Source organism: Mobula birostris, chromosome 16, assembly GCF_030028105.1.
Source record: "Mobula birostris isolate sMobBir1 chromosome 16, sMobBir1.hap1, whole genome shotgun sequence".
Taxonomy (NCBI): Eukaryota; Metazoa; Chordata; class Chondrichthyes; order Myliobatiformes; family Myliobatidae; genus Mobula; species Mobula birostris.
The window spans coordinates 32,938,839-32,962,532 of NC_092385.1; the positions used below are offsets into that span (position 1 = coordinate 32,938,839).

The window sequence follows — 23,694 nt, forward strand, 5'->3', positions numbered from 1 at the left end:
AAAATGCTGACTGTTCATATTTTCCATAGATGCCCTCTGACCTGCTGAGTTCCCTCAGCATTCTGTATAATAAAATTTAATTTTGATTTGATTTATTTTGCTGCAAAGATCAAATTAAGTAAATCAACATGATAAAACAATCCAGTTTATAAGGTACACTAAATATATTTAGGGGCTGGCTAGTGGTGTAGAGGCATCAACACTGGACTTCAAGGTAGGTGGTCCAGAGTTCAAACTCAGACAGGTCCCAGCCTGGGCAGCAGCAGTATCTGCGCGAGAAAGGCCTGGCAATCTACTTCAATATCTTGCCATGAAAACTCTATGGACCTTACGGTTCATGAGGTCACGAAGAGTCAGACTCAACTTAACAACTGAACAACAACAAATATATTTAACACCTAGATTTAATACAACTGATTAGCTTTGATACACAGCACAACAAATAAACAACTAGAGGAATATCTTAAACCCAGAAATTCTGGTTGTTGTCAGTTGAATATTTACAGCCTTTGCAACAAGAATTCCCTTGAACAGCTGTAGGCTTTCAAAAAGTGAGGTTTCTCACCAACGTTCACTAGATCAATGCTTCATACTTTGATGCCAGCCACAAATTCAGGGCAACTGTATTCATGCTTTAAACTGAACCTTTGGCATTATATACACCAGGAGAAAAAAAACTGTTTACTGTGCAAGTACAACAATCCTAGTAAAATTGACAATAAAAATTCTCGTTTACTACTTACAGTTGCACCAGATGTGGCAACTTGAAGACCTTAACAGGCAGATGTGAAATTCGATTTTTGCTTAGCCGAAGAACTTGTAAGGTGTTTGATAAATTATCAAATGTGCCAGGCTCCATAATACTGATTCTGTTATTACCCAAATATCTACAAGAATATAGATTGACAGGTTACAGTAGGGTTTATTAGCAGATCCAGCAGCAGTGATACAAGTCACAGTAAAATAATATTTATTTAGGTCACTTTTTTTTTTTAAATTCATTGCATTCTGAAATAAGTCAAAATAAAATCAGAATTCTGTGGGCAAAGCAAGACAACCATTTATTCAAACAAAAAGCTACTGTAGCGTGCTGTATTTTTGTCAAGTGAATTTCACCTCTTAGACTACTAATATTATCTTTGGACAAGGTTTTAGGTTTATGGTTAACAAAGACGACAAATTTATAGCAGAGGAGGATGCAACATAAACTTGCTGACACTTTACTACGTTACTGATGAGCTAATGAACAGTGGCCTGAATGTCTTCTTGAGCAGATGCAAAACTCACATGGCAATTTGTCAGTGCAAGGGAATTATCTTCAGGACCCTAATATTTCTATTTTAATATTACCCAAACAGATCATCCAATTATTACATCCCTCACCACACTTAAATAGCACCTGGATGAGCATCAAAGTGCCTATGGTTGCAAAGCTACAGGCCAAGAGCAAAACGTAGAAATGGTCTATTAGCATTTTCCTGACCATACATAGATATGACCTTTTGTGCCATAAATCTCTATTGTGATATAACACAAAAACTGAACTTCATACCAACCCTATCCTGTGCCTTATAGACAGCCAATCCACTTTCAGAATTAAGCAGGACATAATAATTTTGTATAATGAAGCAAGGTCATAGTAACATAGAAAACCTCAAGTAATTAAACTGCACAACTGATCTGTTTTCCATCATAGAGAAAACAGAAAGTCCTTTCCAGCTCTTGATCAATATTTTAAACACAATACAATACTCACAAATCTTTAATCTTAAGATGCTGTGGAAAGCAATTATTTTGGATTTCAGTTATTTCATTGTAAGTTAGATCCAATGTTTCTAGGGACTCATAGAGCTTCAAGCGATTGGCCTCAATGCTGCGGATCTTGTTGTGATGCCTGTTAAAGAAAAAATATATAAGTGAAACAACTCAGTCAATATTGGGTGAATGGGGTGGTGGAGGGGTGGAAGAGGAGAAATATGCCTGTGCACATTTGCAGTATATGTGTATGAGTGCACATGTGTGCCTACATATCTGCATATCCTGATGTCAATGCAACAGAGAAGAGTATCCAGTTAACTTGGACCAAGACCAAACCCAAAGCCCAGTCAAGCCTACATGGTTGTTGGTGTGTAATAGCCAATTCATGCTAAAAATAGGTAGAGGCAACTTTAACTCCTTAATAAGAACTTGCCATTTGGAATATCAGCATAGTCATCAACAAGGATAAGGAGAAAACTAAATCATTGCATATCCTATTCTGAGGTTATGTTCATAAAATAAAGAGCATAAATTCACATTTCTATCGACTAGTGAGAATATTTACAACTTCTAGCAGGCCCACATTATAAATAGATTTCTGTTCGAATCAACATGAATGATACTGAAGCAAATACCCTACCATATTTTAAATTATTAAAATCTCCAAGCACAAACAAACAAAAACAAAACTGCATGGAAAGTTTCTCATTGAAAATGTCAAATTCATTTAAAATTGAAACAGAGACCACATCCTTTCTGACAAAAATCATTAATTCAAGATTTAAGATTGAATGACAATAAACAACAAAAAGAGAATGAAATTACTGTTGCTCCAGATCTGATGCAGCATAACAAAAAACACAAGCATAAAGAAAACAATTAAAAAAAAACAAAACACAATAAATATGAATATAAAAACAATCCTATAAAACACAATGAACAAGAACTGTTTTTAAGTGTGGCTGTAAATACACAAGATTAGCATATATACTCAGACGGTTTGAATATGTACATAAGGTGACACTAGCTATATGAAAATTATTAGAAGTACAATTAATTTAGATGCAATGACCTCAACCATATCTGGAGAGATTAAATGTTTGTGTTGTATTGATCCCTGACTGGAGCATACTTCTTGTTAGGAAACTCTACAGATACAGATCAAATAGACTGATCTCACTGATGTCACAATTTATTTTAAATTCAATATACATCATCCAAGGACAGGTCAATTGCTTTTGATCCTACCTCTGCTCCACTGGAAATATTTTGCATAATTCAATGCAAATATGCTCCTTACAAAGGACTTTCAATTACAGGTCTTTCAAGTCACAACACAGATCTGTGAAGTAACAGCATTAACTGCAGTACTCTACAGAAATTCTGCTCATATAAATACTTCAAACAGTAGGACTGATGTCAAAAATAAATCCTTCCACCTGGGCACCAAGTTACTGAGATACGAGTTTATTGTCTTTTAAAAGAACCATACTTCATTTGAGTGAACAGCAAGAGCTCAGGCAGTTTTATCAGAGCCAAGGTATAAAGTTCCATAAGAAGAATTGGAAGTATGTAATCAGATAATGTTGACTTGGGAAGCTTTTCAATTTGCCTTAATAATAATAAAAATAGTAAAATGTTTTGAATGAAATGCAATAGAATTAAAATAAAGCTGCTGACAATCCTGATTCTAAAAATCTAAATCATACACAAGAACTTAAGAAATAGGAACAGGAGTAGGCCATCTGGCCCATCAAGCCTGCTCCACCATTCATTAAGATCATGGCTGATCTGACCATGGACTGATCTCCATCTAACCGCCTTTTCCCCACAACCCTTAATTCCCCTACTATGCAAAAATCCATCCAACCTTGGCTTAAATATATTTACTGAGGTAGCCTCCACTGCTTCATTGGGTACAGAATTCCACAGATTCCCCACTCTTTGGGAAAAGCAGTTCCTCCTCATCTCAGTGCTAAATTTACTGGCCCGAACCTTGAGGCTATATCCCTTAGTTCTAGTCTCACCTACCAGAGGAAACAATTTTCCTGCCCCCATCTTATCTATCCTTTTCATAATTTTAATATACTTCTATAAGATCTCCTCTTATCCTTCTGAATTCCAACGAGTGGGGAGCGTGGGTATCACAACTCCCTCAGGATATTTGCAATTTCTACACATAACTTTATTTTCTTCCTCACTGACATATCATTTTGTCAAACTATCCATACCATGGAGAAAATTAGGGTGGAGTGCACTGGTATGAGAGACTACAGATTACACAGCAGGGAATGGGATTAATGGGATTGCTCCGATAACATAACCTCAATGGGCCACACTGTCATTTTCTATATCACAATGAAATATGAAAATGACAAGTGTGACAACTCAGCATTCTCGTAGGTGCTGCCCTCACATGATGGATATATTCTTAGAAGTTTTTAAAAGTTCTTGCACAATGGTTGACCTCACTGATGAGTACCTGGCCTGCCAAGTTCTCACAATGCTCTTTGATCTCACCCTTGCTCATCTGTCCTCAAAATTATTGACACGAGCAACCACTGCAAAATCCCTGTGGAAGTAAAATGGTATTGCGACATGGGAAGTTCAAAACAAACCATCTACCAGGTTACTGAGATATCAGAACAAAAATGGTATTTCACTACAAACTGTAACCTTATAACAAATGAACTGGAAGCAAATCCAAGTTCAATGAGAAGGTATATAGTAAATATGCAGTTGCAGGAAAAGTTTGTGAACCCTTTGCAATATCCTGGTTTTCTGCATTACTTATAAAATATGGTCTGATCTTCATCTAAGTCACAATAATAGACAAACATGATCTGCCTAAACTAATAATACACAGATAATTGTACTTTTCATGTCTTTATTGAACACATTGTTGATCATTCAGTCCAGGCTGGAAGAAGTATGTCAAACCTTGTATTTAATAACTGGTAGAACCTCCTTTAGCAGCAATAACCTCCACCAAACATTTCCTGTAGCTGCTGATCAGACCTGCACAATAGCGAGGAGGCCTTTTAGACCATTCTTCCATACAAAAATGTTTCAGTTCATCAATAATTCTGGGATCCCTAGCAAGAAAAGTCCTCTTCAGGTCATCCCACAGTATTCATCTCAATTGGATTAAGGTCTGGACTCTGACTTGGCCATCCAAAACACAAGTTTACTTCTTTTTAAACTACCTTCTTTTTTAAACTAATCTGTTGTTGATTTATTCTTGTCTTTCTGATCATTGTCTTGTTGCATCATCCAACTCCTATTAAGCTTCAGGTGAGGGACCACTACCCTGGCACTCTCCTGCAAAATGTCTTGATACAATTTTGAATTCATTGTTCCCTCAACGACTGCAAGGTATCCAGGCCCTGAGGCAGCAAAGTAGCCCCCTTCACGGGTGGGATGAGAATTTGGTCTTGGTGTGTGCAGTGCCCTTTGATCTCCAAACATAATGACGTGCATTTCTGCCAAAAAGTTCAATTTTGTCTCATCTATCCACAGAACATTGTCCCAAAAGTGCTGTGGAACATCCAGGTGATATTTTGCAAATTTGAGACATGCAGCAATGCTTTTTTTGGAGAGCACCAATTTCCTCCGTGATGATAACTTATGAAGGCAAGGATAAAAACTATAGACAAATCACACACAACTGTATTAATATTAAAAATTGTAAGGTACAGATTAGATTAACCAGTAACACTTTGAATAAATGCAGCCAGGAGTTAAGAGGCCTAATGGCCTGGGGAAAAAACTGTTTCTCATCTTAACCATTCTTGATTATGTGCCTGATGATTTATCTCCTGCCTGATGGTAAAAAGTCAAAGACGATGCTGGATGGATGGTTGGGATCCTTAGTAATATTAATAAGGGCCCAGTATAATTAATGCAGAAAAGCAGGTAACTGCAAAGGGTTTAAAAACTTTTTCTTGCAACTGTACATTAAAGGGGAAGGCCAGTCAAACAGTAGCTGAGTTTTTTTTGTTTGTTTGTTTTTCCTTTTTTTTCTTCTCTCTCTCTTGCCCAATTATCCACTCCCCAAATAGGGTGAGGAGGGCGTGGAGGAGACGGATAAACACCAGGGTTAATAGTCAGCTTTGCATTACATACCTCTTTCAACAAATGTGGAAAACTGAAAAATTACTACTGCAGTGGAAAATGCTTTTAGATCATGATCTAAGGTGTATAGATATTCTCAAGCCTAGTACAGTATTTTAAATTGGTTGTGGGGGTAGGGGCATTGGGAAAGAATAACTGAGCACTGAGGTCCAAGTTTCAAAGACCAATTCTAGACAGCCTAAAGCTCTTTATTGTCATTTTGCAATCAGTGATCAGTGGTTAAACTGTGAAGTAGAGTGCTTGGTTGGTCTGACCTATGAAAGCTAAAGAAAAAAAACATTCCAAATCTCTAATGTCAAATCTGAAGATTATACAGTACTGGCAACATTTATAATCAATACCTTGCCACACTGTTGCTTTGGCCAATTCACTGACTTGGTTATAACTTCTCCAATGTAAACATAAATGCATACAAATATGCAGAGGAGACTATTGTTCCTACATGGGGTTTAGTTTAACAGGAATCACACTGTAAGTAAACATGTACTCAACATTAGCAATGTTTGTCCACACCATAAACTGCTTGAGAGAACACTCAGTTGAATACACAATTCAAAGCTCCATCCAAGGTATTTACAGTGTATTGCGGCACTGAATACTGATATTGATTTGACTCCTGTTCTTTTCTGACATAAAACCTAGAACAGTACAACACAGACCCTTCAGTCGACAATGTTGTGCCAAACTGATTAAATTAGTAATTAAGTAACGCATTTATAGAGCACTTTTCACATGAACGATTGTAGTTCAAAGTGCTTTACAATTAATAATTAAATGCCTAATTAAACTAATCCCTTCTACTGACACAATGTCCATATCCTTCCACTCTGCACATTTACACGTTACCTAAGAGCCTCTTTAAAGCTTCTTATCATATTTGTCTCCACTACCATTCGTCTCAGTGTATTCAAGGGCCCCACCCAGTGTCAAAAAATTACCCCACGCATCTCCTTTGAACTTACCCCCTTTCACCATAAATGATGCATGCATGTTTAGTATTAAACATCAACCCTGGAAAAAAGACACCAGCTATCTATGGAAGCCTCTCATAATTTCGTAAACCTTCTGTCAGGCTCCACTAACCCACAGACATGCATATGCCGTTAAATTTTCTAAGTTGCTTTGTTATTCCTATGAAGAAGTAAATAATAAAACAAAGCCCTAATGCTAATGTCATTTTAACAAATTCAGCATCATCATCCCAAAACTATACAAATTACCTTGCTGAGTCTTTCTGGCGCAAGTGCAGAACAAGAAATCTGTTTTTTTTCCCCTAGATACTACAGCCACACTAAAGCTTTATCTCTGGTACATAACAATTATCCCTGGTGACTAACTGCTGTTCACAAACAACAAATTAGGTGACAGTGTAATATATTATCTACAGGATAATATAACGCTTTATCTCACAGATCTACAGCACACAATGTTTTTTAAAAATGCACATGTTAATACATACAGAAGAATAAAAACACAATGAAATGATGTACACGATGAATCAAAACCCCATTTACAAAACAGAAACTGGATTTAATTTCCTGTTAAAAAGACATAATTTTATTCTAACAGAAATTCGTTAAACATTCATCAGATCAAGAAACATCCATGGAAAAATAAACAGAGCCAATATCTGAGATCAAAGATTGGATGGGCCTTCGACATACCACGGTACTGGTACAGGCTCTTCAATCTGACAAGTAGGCTTGGTTTTTCTTTCCATAAATACTGCCTGGACTGCTGTGTTTCCAGAATTTGCTTTTGATTTTCAATTAATAACAACAAAAACTGAAACAAAACAATGAATAACTGAAAACTTTGGCAATGTTAAAACCGCTGTTTCAGTTTAATATTGGGTTATACATTAACATAGAAACAGTACCTCAGAAACAAACGTCAGGATGAACTGTTGGAAATAACTTACAGATAGAGAACGACCAGGTGTGCTGAAGCAAGTCCCATATCGGGGATCGTAGTCAATTCATTATGATCAAGCCGCCTAAAGGAGATAATAAACACAATTTGACTATATTTCATTACAAATACTAACTTATTGTGTGAGTGAGAGAGCGAGAAAAGAGATCGAATGTCATTTAATAAATAACTTTTCTTTGAATCTTGTTTCTAAAATCTCCTGAAAATTTAATCATCAGTCTACATATGAGAGGTAGAGATACTGTGAAGGCTACGCAGAAATTGAAAATTAAGGTAGTTAACTATAGACAACAATTTTGCTAATAAAGAGAATATCTTGCATGCAAAGCAGACTGATAAAGTTAATTTTGCAATTTATAAAGATACTAAGATTGCATATCTTTAGTTTCCAGCTCAAATATACACCAGTGTGTGATAAGTGTTCCTAAATGATCTCCCCGGATTTAATCAATATGATTAAAATTTTCAGAATTTTAAAGTCAGACAGTGACAATTATTCAAAAGATGAACAAACTTAAGACCGTTCCAAGCTCTCAACTTGTATACTCTCCGGCACAAAATTTAAAAAAATACTAATAATCATAGAACACTTAATACTGCTCCTTGTGCCCTATTCTAACATAAAATATTTTTTATGTTTTTAGAATATCATAAATGCTGGTGAATTGGAGATACTGAAAAAATTGTGGATAACTTAAAACAGATTGTTTTCTATTTCTCTTGCTCAGTTTATCAATTACCCTATTAAATGGAAAGAAGATTCAAAGTTATCTATTAAGTGACATTATCTATATACTACTAAAACTCTCATGCTCTCCTTGTCTGTTTGTGACCTCCAATTAGCGCAAACAGTGCATTACAGCAGCACTATTTTTGACTAAATCAACTTAAAATGCGCTAACTTACAAAATGCAGGCAAAGTTCAGGGTTATCTATCCATACAAAATTGCTCACTCGCCAAAATCAACAGCCCTGCTTTCACCTGAGAGCCGCTGTCAGCCATGATGGAAACCGCGACACAACACGACACATGCGCACGGCCAGCCTCAGAAGCCACTCACGATACTCACAGCAGCGACACCAACCGGAGCAAAAGGGCAGGGCAGCTCTATTTCGAGCGGTCACATTCTGCTAATCACCATCAGCATGTGCAGGATTGGGACAGATCAAACTGAGACCCATCAATAAGAGATAATTAAATCTTATTGTAATGGCGTACTTCGAGACACCCATCAAACCCTTTGCTGCAGTCAAAGGACAGCAGGGACTATATCACATCCATTTAAGAGAGCGACAACCACATCATCAAGAATAATCAGCACCCTGGAAGCTTTGGTGTTACTGCTTCGCATCTTCTATCCAGCATTAGGGTAAAAAAAAAAATATGGTCAGCCTAATTATCCCGCATGGAAAGAGAAGGGGGACATTACGGTCACGAGATGACGCCAAACGTCATCGGGAAGCGGCAAGGAGAGGGAGAGAACAAGAATCGGATGAGGCCAGGGCCACACGACTCCAGGATCAAAGAATCATGACAAAAAAGATGGAAGAAGAAGAGACAGAAGAGGAGAGGCATGCACGTCCGCCTCCAAAATGACAACAACTGGCATAGGAGGAGGAGAGACGAAGAGACAAAGGAGCTGAGAAATGCATGTCTCCAAGATCAGAGACAAACAACAAACAGCAGAAGAGATGAAGAGACGGGGATGAAAGGGCTGCACATCTCCAGAATGACAAAAACAGGCAAGGAGGAGGAGAGAGGAAGAGACAAAGGAGCTGAGAAATGCACGTCTTCAGGATCAGAGACAAAGAATAAACAGCAGAAGAGATGATAAGCCAGCGGATGAAAGGACTGCACGTTTCCAGAATGACAACGAGAGGCACAGGGTGCCAGATCAACCAAAAATGATGCCATCAAAAGTGTCCTTCGTTAAAAGAGGAGGAACTATATTTGCCTTGCTACGCGAAAACTGAGGTTTTCTTCTTCAATTTCCAAAGCAAAGCGATACCAATAGCATTCAGGAAAATTTAATGTTCATTCTGGTCACATCAGACTGCACTGCCCTTCTCTCAAAGGGTGCCCCAATGGGTCACCCCGTTGTCTAGTTCCACATAAACGAGTAGCTTTTTCTATAAAGTAATCAAGATGAATCATTTATTAAGATTTTCTCCAGCAATGTAAAATTGTATACAAAAAAAATCAACTTATGATGTGAAGTATAAATAAAGCAGGATCATTCAAAATAAATTTTTAACATATAACTCCTTTGAATTGCTTAGCATGTCCAACAGATAGCTTTAAAACTTCAACATTTCACATCAACTTCAAGAGTTCACATGTACTTACACTTCACGAAGGTTGGGCAATTCTGTGAAAGCAGAGGGATTGATTGCAGCCAGTTTATTGTAACTCAAATTTCTGCAAGAAAAGCATATGCAAATTAGATTTCTTTTCCTGTCCAAGCTGAAATGTGCTAATATTGTCAAATTTACTTCAATTGCATTGTAAACTGCATTATAAGTAAAATGGTATTTTATTAGTAAGACAATGATAATTGTGAAAGGCTGAAGAATTTTCTTTCACACAAATTATTCCTGACACACTTTTTTGGTATTTTAACCAGAAGTTTACAATTTATTAACAATATAGTTTATGTATTAATTTACCCATCTATATACCCTTCATGTTTACTTTGGAGTATAAAGAAGTTCAAAATAATTTGAATTTGCATAAAGCTCTTAAATTGTAGAGAAACAAAATCAACCTATTTCACTTAGATACACAGCAGAGAGAGAACTAAAAACAAATAATCAGGAGTTGTGACTAAAATTTTATCTGAAGTGAGCTTTAAGAGTTCCAAGAATGAGAAACAGTAGCAAAACATTTTAAAATAGGATTCTAAATAGACAGATTAAAAATAGCTGCAATGAAAATAAAGAGTTGTAGCTTCTGCATCAAGATTAAAAAAGACAGAAGGGCAAGGTTATGAAGAAATTTAAACATGAGGATAACAAGTTTAACTTTGAGGTATTGAGTGATTTGTCTTTTACAGGCCTCTGCTGGCTCTCCTTAATTGACTCGGGTTTTCCCCACATGAAAGCTTATTTTGTCCCCAAGTGGTTCTAAGAATACTGAGCTGTATAGGTTTAAAGGCATAATTCAAAAGCTAAAAGTTTGTCCAGCTAAGTCACTCAAAAAGACTTGTTTACATCACAATTCAGGACACACAGGCCCATGCAAACTGTTCGGTCCTTTAAAACAAAACATAAATTTCCAGTAATAAAAAGAAATGCTTGAATTAGCCAACTCTCATTACCCAAAAACAAAGTTGAATTTACAGCTGCAAACCTAGAAACGCAGCATTTTATGCACCACTACACAATCTTAAATGTACCAATTATTACAAAGACTTCACCTATAAAATCAGAATTAGTGACCAGATTTCAGTCTTGTATTGCCTGTCTCACTCCACTATCAGATTAAAGGATTAACTGTTCTTTCTAGCAGCAGAGTTTCTCTCTGATCACCTCAAGGACAACAGTACCTCACTATGCAGGTACAGGTGCAGTGATAAAGTTCTTACTCAATCTTTAACAAGGAGAAAGAAAAGATAAGGCAGAAGGAGATTTCCAACCACATCAAAGGGATTGACAATGAAAAGATTAACTTTTGCTCATGATAGCCTTGGAATGAAGCCAACCACGTCAACAAGTCACCAATAATGTTGCTGTACTATGCAATGCAAAAACAGTTACACTAATCCCCACACTGAGTTTGTATGTGGTAAAAAAAACAGGAGGGCCAACATTGTGGAGACGTGAGTGGCTGAGAGAACTACAACTTGACTGAAGATCCATCCACCATTTGCATGCTACTTACCCTGTAATAAAGTCAACTGAAAGCAAATTATGAAAGGTACTGGATTATGTCACAGTAGTGTTCAAGGATAGCATTGGAAAACTCAAACGTAGCATTAAATGAAAATGTCATACCCAAGTTTTACAAGTCCCATCCAGTTCCTTATACCATCCATGGTTAAAAAGTACCCAGTGAATTAGATTGCATGGAGGCTACAGGAATTCTTTCCAGGGTTGAGTAGAGCCCACGGGCAACGCCAGTGGCACCAATAGTCAAAAAGAATTGATATGTCAGGATCTGTGGTGATTTTAAGATCACCATCAACCCAGTACTGAAAGTAGATCAATAACCTTTACCAAGCATCAAGGATATCTTTGCAAATCTTTCTGGAGGGAACACTTCAGCAAAGTAAACTTAGCTGAGGCCTACCTACAGTGGGATATGGAAGAACAGCCCAACAGTGTTTCTCATCCTAAGCACTCACAAAGAGCTGTATCGCTATAATAAGCTTTTTGTGGAGTAGTATCTATACCTGCACTCTGGCAGAAAGCTACAGATCAGATACTGCAAGGCTGCCCAGACACTCAATGTTACCTGGATGACATCACTGAGGATGACGAGGAACATCTCCAAAATCTTGAATAATGTAAGTTTACCTTCACTACTGATCAACTACTGGTGTCCATTTTCAGACCATAGCAGGGTGTTCCACTAACAGCAGCAGCATGAATGCACAGATAGGCTCTATTTCCTTGGAGGACACAAATACAAGATTGAATTCAAGAGGACAACTCATCATGGGAATACTTATGGATTGTCCAGTTTACCCTTGGAAAAGGAAATACTTGGAAAATTTACAGAAGAGGGCACTCTTGACGTATTCTCCCTAATGCAAATTGAATGACTACCTATTATGGCAGAGATAATCCAAAGGGAAACCAGAAAAGATCCCACACTCCACATGGCAACCCAAAATGGCTGGAATGTGCAGCACAAATTCCAATTCTTCAATTTTTATGTCACTCCAGGATGAACTTGCATTTGACGTGGGTTGCCTTATGTGAGAATTAAGAGTTGCTGTATCATCCAAGTTGAGAGCTAAAGTGTTGAATGAGCTGCATGCCAGTCATCTAGGCAGGGTCAAAATGAAACTGTTGGCTCAAAGCTTTGTCTGGTGGTCTGGGATAGATCAGCAGATCAAGCAGCTTGCCATGCACTGTTCGGGATGCAAACACACCACGAGCAACACCTCCGTCCTTGGGAATGACCTGCATGGCCCTGGCAGAGGATTCATGTGGATTTTCCTGGACCATTTATGAGCACAAATTTCTTGGTAGTAATGGATACAGCTACAAAAAGTGACCAGTGTTTTAATAGCCTCCACCACAGCCTTGCACACTGTTAATGTACTGGGGAGCCTCTTCTCAAAGACTGGTGTTCCATAAAACTTAAGTCAGTGACAATGAATCATAGTTCGGTGCAAAACAGTTTCAGTCATTCCTGAAAATGAATGGACTAAAACTTATTACATCTGCACCATGACACCCAACTACAAATATCTTGGTGGAAAGGTTTGTCCAAGCTCTAAAGAACAGTGAGAGCAATGTCAGCAGAACACACTACATCGACACTGAATCAGAAGCTTGCCAAATTCCTCCTTGCATATCACAATGCAGCACACTCCACAACCAACAACTTGCTGTTCCTTGGTCATCCCTTACCCTCACACTTGGATCTCCTCAAAACCAATCTCAGAAGGAGCCTGGACAAACAGCTGAGAGAAGTTGAGGGTTCCCCAAACAAATAAGTTCAATGTTTCACTCCTGGACAGGCAGTCCTGGAGAGCAACCATAGAGGTGATCAAAAGTGGGTATCTGAAAAGATTGAGAACAGAATTGGACCACCCCCTACACAGTGGAGATGGCATATCAATCAGTTGACGAGAGCAGAGTCCATTGTTAAGAGAACAAAAAAGTGTCAAGAACTATCAGAACCTCTTCCAGCAGTCTCAGAGTCAACTCCTACAGCTGCCACAGGGGCAGCCCCAGAATCTGAGATTGTTTCACAGTCACAAGTCTCACCTGCCAAGCAGAGTGCAGCCCCCCTTCCCTCATCCTTGTTAGGAAAGACATTACACCAAAATAGTAAGAAATTCTTCACAGTAATTAAATATTCAGGCCTGAATGGAATAAATTAAAATTTACTATGCTGTGGATTTGTACATAGTAGTTGTATTATATAGTATACCATATATATAGTTGAGATGCATTCTATATTGAGTTAGAGTATCTAGCTAAGCAGTGAGTATTGTATATTTAATATTTCAGTAGTATTTGTGCAATATTGTAAATACATTGATAATGCATTCTTTATTTGTTCACCTAAGAACAAACGGTTTTTATGTAATGGTTATGTGTTATACGTAAGTAGTACATGAATAACATACGTCATTACACCACATCATATGTGCGTGTTTCACTTAAAGAAAAAACAAGTTCAGAAGTATCCTCGGCTCCTGTGTCTTTCTTTTGTTTAGCTTACGGAGTTACAAAACATAACAGTCCTCACCCTCTCGTTTCTGCAATGCTTATTTTTAAATCCACAAAAAAATACAAAATAAAAATAAATACATTGCATTTTATTTTAATAGGAAACAATGCACAATATAAAGCACACGGTGTAAGAGTTTAAGATGCCATTACCAATGTATTTCTGTCTTAGTTTCGACTGCTCCGAAACACCGCATTTATGTGTAATACAGTCTACAGATTTAACTTTGAAAGGTAATCTTGAACCACACAGGAGTTTCCAACTGGATTCTTTAGTTTCAGGTATCCCTCTCAGGAAAGATACAACCTTGATGAATTTGTAGGCAAGTATAGGCTAGCCTAAGATTTAAAACTTGAAGACAGATTATCTTAACCACACAAATTCCTTGAGGTTTACAAAAGTCAAGAAATCAGGCTATTAAGAAAACGATTTGCCTCGCCCAGGATATCTGGATTTTGATCAAATAAACGGGGAGAAACTGTTTCTAAAGGAAAAATGATCGAAGAATTTATTTCATACATATACATAGCAAGTTATGATTGCATGTAATTCTGGAGGAGATGGAAGCAGATTCAATAAAATCACAAGAATTTCCTCCTGTTAAAGGAAAAATATGCTGGGCTATGAGAAGGATGCAGAAGATTGCAGCAAATTCCACAGCTCTTCAAGAAGGAGCAGACATCATCATGAGCTATACTAACTAATACTAAAGTTGCATGGCTACCATGGGTGGGTCATAATCCTCCATTTATCACAATTATGGACAGGCACTGAAGTGTTTCTTAGTTATATGTTGGTACAGCATAGATTTACATCAAAGGATATTTGAAGATCAAGATTTTAGACTTCATACAAGATTCATGGTCTACTAGGAAGCAGTAAAACCTGTCCTCCTTTATGCTTTCAAGGCCCTATGCAACAGCATCTCAGACAACTAGAAAACTAACAAAACAAAATCCCACAAATTCACTGGAAGTACAAGCAAACCAACATCAGCATCTTTTCCCAGGCCAACATTCCCAAAACCAAGGCCCTTGGCTGTACTCATTACTCACACACCTGGCAATAGGTGGAGACACTCTGTCATGACAAAACATTACAGCCAGACAGAATTTCCCGAATTCCCTCAAAGAAAAGCAACATTCCTGGAATGTTCTAACCCGTGAATGCTGAAAATGGAGGAGGAGCAATTTGGTATATTATTGAGAGCCTTGAGGCCATGCACTATGATCACTAATTACATGCTGGAAGGAGAGGACCCCTTCACAATCAAAGAGGTTCAAAGATTCAAAGTACATTTATTATCAAAGTATGTACATAGTATACAGCTGTGAGATTCGTCTTCCTGCAGGCAACCAAAAAACAAAGAAATACCATGAAACCCATTTAAAGAAAACATCAAATTCCCAACGTATGAAAAAAAGAACAAGCCACACAAATGTCAAAAAGCAAGCAAGTAACACGCAGAATATTAAACACCAAACTACAGAGTCCTCAAAACTTCCAAGAGTGTTCAGTTTAGTTCACCTCAGTTTAGCAGTCACACATTTACTGCGGAATGCAGAGGCAGTCCACACCAAAGCATCCCAATCAGAAACCCATGTAACATGAACCACAGTCCTCCAAAAACGAGTTCACAGACATGGGCAGTGCCAATCAAACCTTGCAACCCAAGACTCCTGCGCATTCCTCCAGTAGCAGTGAACGAGGCAGACACAGGCAGACAGCACTGAACACCCACTCGGCTTCCCACCTTACTGGCCACCAGCTGAACAATCTGTAGAAGAGTCTGTGAAGTCATTATGGGAACAAACTATCTCCTCAGAACCCACAAAATCAGAGTGGAAATCAGTCATCCTCCATCCCGAAAATCTGTCCAACAGAATGGGTTGATATACGTTGGTATAGGAAGTGCAGTAAACTATTTTGTTTGGTAAAGAAATTTTGCAGATACAATTTTAAATCAAAAGTAGGCCAGTTAAATGAGGATTTTTTTCTTCTATTACATGTAAAGACAAGATAGATCTTTAAAAAAAATTGGCTGGAAACTAATTTTTGTTCTGTAAGGAAACCAGGCAACCACAGGAAAAACAGGTAAATAGAATGAAGACAGATTAACCATGGTCCAGCAATGTGAAAAAGGCTGGAGTTTGCGGCTACCTACTACTTTTCCTATATTCCATACTAAAGCTGTCATTCTGACTTAATACACAAGTACATGCTATTCCACTATGTAAGACACCATTGCCAAGTACAACACCTTCCTCAGATTATTTACAGATACAGAAGGAAGACTTTATCATGATAATCACATTGCTTAGCTAGGTTTACTTTGCTCTGATAAAACAGGTTGACATTTTTATGATTTCTCCTCACTACCACTGTTTTCAAATCCACTACAACCTCCAACTTAGAACGTTCTTGTATTCTAATGATCCATACAGAACAAAGTATATTTTCCAGTTGGATAAAGTTATTGCTTGAAATTAGGCCCTTGGACTCATCTAGTCGTTCAGCTCCACCTATATCCTATACTTGTACCATCAATCTGTTCCTTTCAGCACCATCCAGATTATTTGATTAGAACCTTTTTCCTGGTTTAATGCCCCTACCCTCCTATCTCTGACTAAATAGCACAAAGATTTGCCTCCCAACTATTTTCAGGTTCTCTTCCCAAAATTAACTGGATCAGAATAAAACATTCACCATACCCAAATCATATGACATTTAAAAGAACAAAATGACAATTTGTGCAAAGATTGAAAAAAAAATTACAGTACAAATCAGACCTTGCTCTTTGCAGAATGTGAAGAACACAGGACTTTAGAGTAATCCTTTATCTTCATATAGTTTCACATCCCAGATACCTGCCATACAAGCAGGATACATTAACATCAAAATAAACAACTCACCAATGAAGCTTACACACCTTTGCCCCTCCACTGTGGAAGCAACTGAAAAAGGATATATTTTCTGTGGTGGGGTGACAGTTCTCTGGTATTTAACATGGTCAACATCTCATTCAGCAGCATATTGTTAACAACATTACTCACCTGGAGCTTAAAATCTACAAGCACATGCTAAGCTTGAACTTACTGCTCGGAAACTGGATGGTTATCCTCAGACTTGCTTCTTTCCATTCTATCAAAATCATGGAATCACACAATAAAAGGGGAGAGACAGAGATACAAGGACAGAAACAGAATGGGATGTGGGGGAAGAAGAGGAGCAGGATAGTTGGTAGTGATTATGCAGTCAGCAAGGCCAGTATTTTTTTTTGATTAGTTTGATGCGTGTACTGAATCAAAGATTTTGGCCAACAACAGGCTCTTCTTCTTTCTCCTCCATCATCCACTTCTCTCCACTCCCACTAAACCATTAAGCATTTTTCTGTTGTGTAAAAGTACTGGATTTGACTATATTGTACAATAATTGATTATATTACTACTGCATTAATAGTAATTAATAAAACTTTGTTAGACAGTCAGTAGATACAGGCCATCTCCTCCTTCTCTGAGGATCATCACCTTGTTGTGGAAGAGGGGCTTGAGAGTTCCTGAGATCCCAAGAGCAATGCCCTCTGGAGACTAGCCATCTGGTGCTTAGCTCCTGGGGTTACCCATGCAATAAGGTCAAGGGGGAGACTTCAGACAACGAGCAATCCAACCGAATTCAACGGTGGAGCTGGTGGAAGATGATGATGTATCACAATGGCAGGGAAGGCGGAGGAAGACTGCAGCAGTGAAGGGTCCCCAGTTGTCTTGAAACCCATCCCACTAACCCTTATCCCAATCTGTCAAGGACTGTATGGTGGCTACCCATGCATCAGTCTCCCCGAGTTAAACAGAGTCATACACAGGCATTCTCCATTAAGGCAACCCACCTTAACACAAGGGATTAAGTCCCATGGTGAACAGCAAGTGGCTAAGGGGGCTGGATTGTAAAGTCTGGAAGCCCCTCAGAATATGTGGAACCCAGATTAGCCTCTACAGCCACCTGAAGACGCACCAATAGACAACCCCTTAGGAGAACATCATACTCGAATGAAGTGATCAGACTACTACTACAGTAGGCTTCCAGGGAAAGGAATCAGAAATTTTACTATAGTGGGTATAACAATATCAAATATTAAGTTATACTGTTCCCATTTGTACTGGTGGAGGGGGCAGGTACCAGAAGACAAAACTGAATGATAAAAGATGCAGGGTGTGACAAAATTTCCTTTTATTAAAATACAGGGAATAGTTGTGGTCTGGAGTGCACTAACTGAACACAAGATAGATGTAGATTTAATTACTGTTTTTGAGGGATTTCATTAAATATCTGATGTTAAAATTAATTTGCTACAAAATAAAAGAGTAAAGGAATACAGTAGACTAGATTACCGAAAGAAAAACTAGCAACGACTGTCCACAGATTAGTCCCCTTCCATACTGTAACTAATTATTACATCAGTTTTTCAGCAGAATTTGAACAGAAGAAATGTTCTTTTTAATGAAAAAAGCACTAGTTAGTAAAATCATCCTGTCCTTTTCACCTACTGCAAAAATAAATTCCATATTACTGTAGAATCTCAGGCTTTCAAAATTTAGTTAATTCTCTCTTGGAATCAATAATCAGCTTCTTGGTCTTACTGACATTGAGTAAGAGGTTGTTGTTTTGGCACCACTCAGTCAGATTTTCAATCTCCTTCTTACAAGCCAATTCATCAGCACTATGTTTCACCCTACAACAGTGGTACCGTCAGCAAACTTGAAAATACCATTGGAGCTGTGCTTAGCCATAAAGTCAGAAGTGTAAAGTGAGTAGAACAAGAGGCTAAGTACACAGCCTTATGGTGCACCTGAGATGATGGAGATAGTGGGGAAGATGTTGTTGTCAATCCAAACTGATTGGGATCTGCAAGTGAGGAAATTGAGGAACTTATTGCACAAGGAGGTACTAAGGCCAAGATCTAGGAGTTTATTAGCTTTAAGGGGATGATGGTATTGAGTGTTGAGTTGTAATCAATAAAGTGCATCCTGATGTACGCAGCTTTGCTGTCAGGGTTGAATGAACAGCCAATAAGATGGCATCTGCTGCAGACCTGATACTCTAGTAGGCAAATTTGGGCATCCTTCATTGACTCAAGTTTAGCCCGGTATTGCCACTTAGCCCATGATTTCGTATCTGGACCTCCTGTAACTTTCTTGGTCACCAGACTTGAATACAACGTGTTCCTAATAGAGCTTCTTGCATCTGCTGCAACTTTTATGTCAATGTCCGAGAGTCAATTGCTAAATTAAACAGAATATTAAAAAAAAAATCAGTTGAAACAGTTATGGTGGCTAAAATGCAAAAAGCCCTCCAAAAGTCATGGTTAGATCACTAGCCTGACATAACACTTAGAAACTTATAAATCTATTTTCAAAGCAAAACTTGTAATGAGTTTGCAATGAAACATTTGGATTCTCCAAATCCTACTTTGACATTAATATTGCCAATGTATAGATGAAAAAAATACATGCAGAAGTGACTAGAATTATTTGTAGTTTAAATTGCTACAATAATGTAATAGTATTCAACTGTAATAAATACAAATGAAAAGCTTAATATTTGCACTTCCAGTTTTTTTTGAATGTACATTACCTGTCAATTAAGTGCCAGTACTTGAGTACCAAGCAGCTGCTTGGAGCCAAATGAAACACTGCAATGATTTCACCCCAAAATGGAATAATTTTACAAAATGGAAGAGAAGTACAACTTAATGCACAGAAATTGTTTTCTTTTACATGTGCTCTTTTTGTACCACAAGCCCTCCTTTCTACAAAAACAGTGGGGCTGCACGGTGGCGGCAAGTTAGTGTGACACTATTACAACTCAGGGTCTTGGAGTTCAGAGTTCAATTCGGGCGTTGTCTGTAAGGAATTTGTACATTCTCCCCATGACCACATGGATTTCCTCCGGGTCCTTTGGGTTCCTCCCACAAATCAAAGACATACTAGTTAGTAGGTCAATTGGTCATTATACATTGCCCTGTGATTAGGCTAGGGTTTAAACTAGGTTGGTTGCTGGAAGCGCAGCTTTTTAGGCTGGAATGGCCTGCTCTGAGCTGTATCTCTAAATTTAAAAAAAAAACAAAAGATAATTCTATAATATAAATAACATGCACAAATGCTGGAGGAACTCAGCAGGCCAGGTAGCATCTATGGAAAAAAGTACAATCATTTCGGACCAAAATGTCAACTGTTCTCTTTTCCATAGATGCTGCCTGGCCTGCTGGGTTCCTCCAGAATTTTGTGTGTTTTCCTTGGATTTCCAGCATTTGCAGATTTTCTCTTGTTTGTGATTCTATAATTTAAAATTCATGAAATCCAAGACAGAATTCCAGCTGCCTCCGAACAAAAGAATTTAATTTACATGTTACAGCTCTCGATAACATATTGATTATTATACATAATAGGAAGACTTCAGGTAGAAGTTTTCTAAGACGAGCTCAACACTGAAAAAAAATCTTATACAACTTGATGAAATGAAGCATCATACACAGATATTTACTCAGATATAAAACCTGATCCAACTAGCTCTACTCAAAACAAATAATGTTTTTTTGATACTTGGCTCAAGTTCCACACATTTGGTTGCTTTTTGAGTTTGAGTCAGCTCAACCTGTTCTCCCACATACACAAGATGCCTTGTAAGACTATACAGTGAGAAGCAATTCTGGACTCTGCTTTAAGAATAATACTATGAAGCATCCCAAGATGTTTCAGAATCGCTACCTCACAGTCCACAGAAACTCAAGCAAAGGGTCCAGACTTATTCAAACTAAAAAGGTGCATAAAACTATTGGAGTCATTCATAGGTGTGAACAAAAACATTATATGCAAATAAAAAGTGTACAAAAATTCTGTAACAAAGATGATATAATTTGAAATAATAAAATCTTTACTAATTTTATTTCTTATTGAAAGGGGTTAGATACAAACAGATCTTACTCCTAACAGCGGCAATGAAGAAAACTGAATACATAGTTCTTATAATGAGTGGGCACAAATAACATCTAGCAATTAATTAATTTAGATTGTACCAAACTGAAGAAGGTAAAGAAGTTCTGTAAAAAACAGTGCAGGAATTGCTTAGCCTCAGGCAACATATGAAACAGTCAATATGATACCCTTTAAGGAAAATACAGCAAAGAATCTGAAGCAAAGGAAAATGCAGCGTAAAGAGAATAGATACAAATCTCAGCTGCATACAAATGCTAGACAAAACAATCATATTTGGTTAGATATTAATAAACTGACATATTGTTATTTGAAATACAACTATGTAATTACCTAAAAACGGGTCTGTATGAAGAATCTAAACAACTACAATTTTGTTCAAGCATCAAATAATTATCAATACACTGTATCAGTATGTCTTTTTAAAAAAAAGCTTGCAACATAACAAGAGCATGGTATCAAATCATAAGTGAACTCTAATACATTTTTGAAATAGCATCACTTTCCCTCACAAATAAAACAATTGGAACACATTTTAAAATGGACTATTTTTAATCTTAAGAAAGTGCCTCAATTGAATAAACACACACAAAAATGCTGGTGGAATGCAGCAGGCTAGGCAGCATCTATAGGAAGAAGTACAGTCGACATTTCGGGTTGAGACCCTTCGTCAGGACTAACGGAAAAAGAGATAGTAAAAGATTTGAAAGTGGGAGGGGGAGGGGGAGACCCAAAATGATAGGAGAAGACAAGATGGGGAAGGATGACGCCAAGAGCTGGGAAGTTGATTGGCAAAAAGGATACAAGGCTGGAGAAGGGGGAGTATCATCGGATGGATGGACAGACAGAAAGAAACACCTTATATTCCATCTGGGTAGCCTCCAACCTGATGGGTTGAACATTGATTTCTCTAAATTCCGTTAACGCCCCTCCTCCCCTTCTTACCCCATCCCTAATTTACTATTTTTTTTCTCTCTCTCTCTTTCCCTCTCACAATAACTCCTTGCCTGTTCTCCATCCTCCTCTGGTGCTCCCCTCCCCCTTTCTTTCTTCCAAGGCCTTCCGTCCCATGATACTCCCCCTTCTCCAGCCTTGTATCCCTTTTGCCAATCAGCCTCCCAGCTCTTGGCGTCATCCCTCCCCCTCCTGTCTTCTATCATTTCAGGTCTCCCCCTCCCACTCTCAAATCTCTTACTATCTCTTTTTTCCATTAGTCCTGACAAAGGGTCTCGACCCAAAATGTTGACTGTACTTCCTCCTATAGATGCTGCCTGGCCTGCTGCGTTCCACCAGCATTTTGTGTGTGTTGCTTGAATTTCCAGCTTCTGCAGATTTTCTCGTGTTTGCCTCAAATGAATATTCGATTCTCTACAAAACCACAAAATCTTACAAATAATCAGCATAATTATAGTGACCATAAACTCATGATGTATCCAAGTTCATGTAAAGTTTTATACTTCAACGGATACAGTTATGAATATAAATACCGCCTTCCACAATCCAGTGCTTGCTTTCCCACTTGAACCAAGCAAAAGCAAAAGGCATCTGACTCAGTTAGAATTCATATTTGAAACATGTTCTGTTGCTCTTCCCTATTAATTTGAGACATTTATGAAAGACCACAAATTAGTCACCCCCAACCACAGACTCACCAAACAACGCAAGTTCAGTACCTGCGGAATACTCAAAGAAACTATTTAGCAGGCGCTTCACTTCTTCGCCGAGAACTTGTCGATGCAATTATTCATTTGTAAAATGGATAAGCCAGATCACAAATACTATCCAATTTACAAATAAAATACTCAGCATAAAAGGAGCTAATTGATCAGCATTCCAGGAGCACTGCAATATGTTTCTATTTCCAGAAAAGTGCCACGTTCACCATCTTACAAGTTATATTATTAAACCATCTATATTTTTCTCTTTCACCAAAACAATTACAGTGCATGTTTATTTTTTAAAGCTACCTGAAGCACAAGGTTTTTCACAAAATAATACATTTGAAAACATTTCCATTTCAATAAAAGATTTAGAATTTTTGTCCTTCCCATTTTTGCATTTACTTCAATACTCAAAACAAATGATTAGATACTTGCAACTATACTGGTCAAATTAAGTTCTGCACTACTGTGTACTCGACTCCAGGTTTCACACTTAGTAATTGATCAACATTTCCATCAAAATATTCTTGATAAACCACAATTCTTATACAAACCTGTGTCAGGAAACATGAAATGAAAAGGTTGTCATGGAAACAGCAGAATATAGATCAGTGGACAAATTGGATGGGAAAATGGTAGAGTTCAACCTGAACAAGTGTAAGACACTGAATTTTGGGACGTTAAATGCAAGGGGAAAGGGTACAGTAAACATCAGGACTATTTAAGGGACTAGATGTATAAATACTTAGACAGACAGGGCCTGATTAGGGATAGTCAACATGGTTTGGATTATGTCTAACCAATTTTATGGATA

General features: G+C 37.8%; 1 protein-coding gene across 1 annotated transcript in view; it reads right to left on the bottom strand.

Moving 5' to 3' along the window:
* Positions 1–23,694, bottom strand: part of lrig1 (leucine-rich repeats and immunoglobulin-like domains 1) — an 88,081-nt gene that overhangs the window by 42,158 nt on the left and 22,229 nt on the right. The window contains exons 2-5 of the mRNA XM_072280526.1: positions 10,172–10,243; positions 7,814–7,888; positions 1,757–1,894; positions 744–887 (exon numbers count right to left, since the gene is read on the bottom strand). Coding sequence (XP_072136627.1) covers positions 744–887; positions 1,757–1,894; positions 7,814–7,888; positions 10,172–10,243 — 429 coding nt within the window. The remainder of the gene's footprint in view (positions 1–743; positions 888–1,756; positions 1,895–7,813; positions 7,889–10,171; positions 10,244–23,694) is intronic.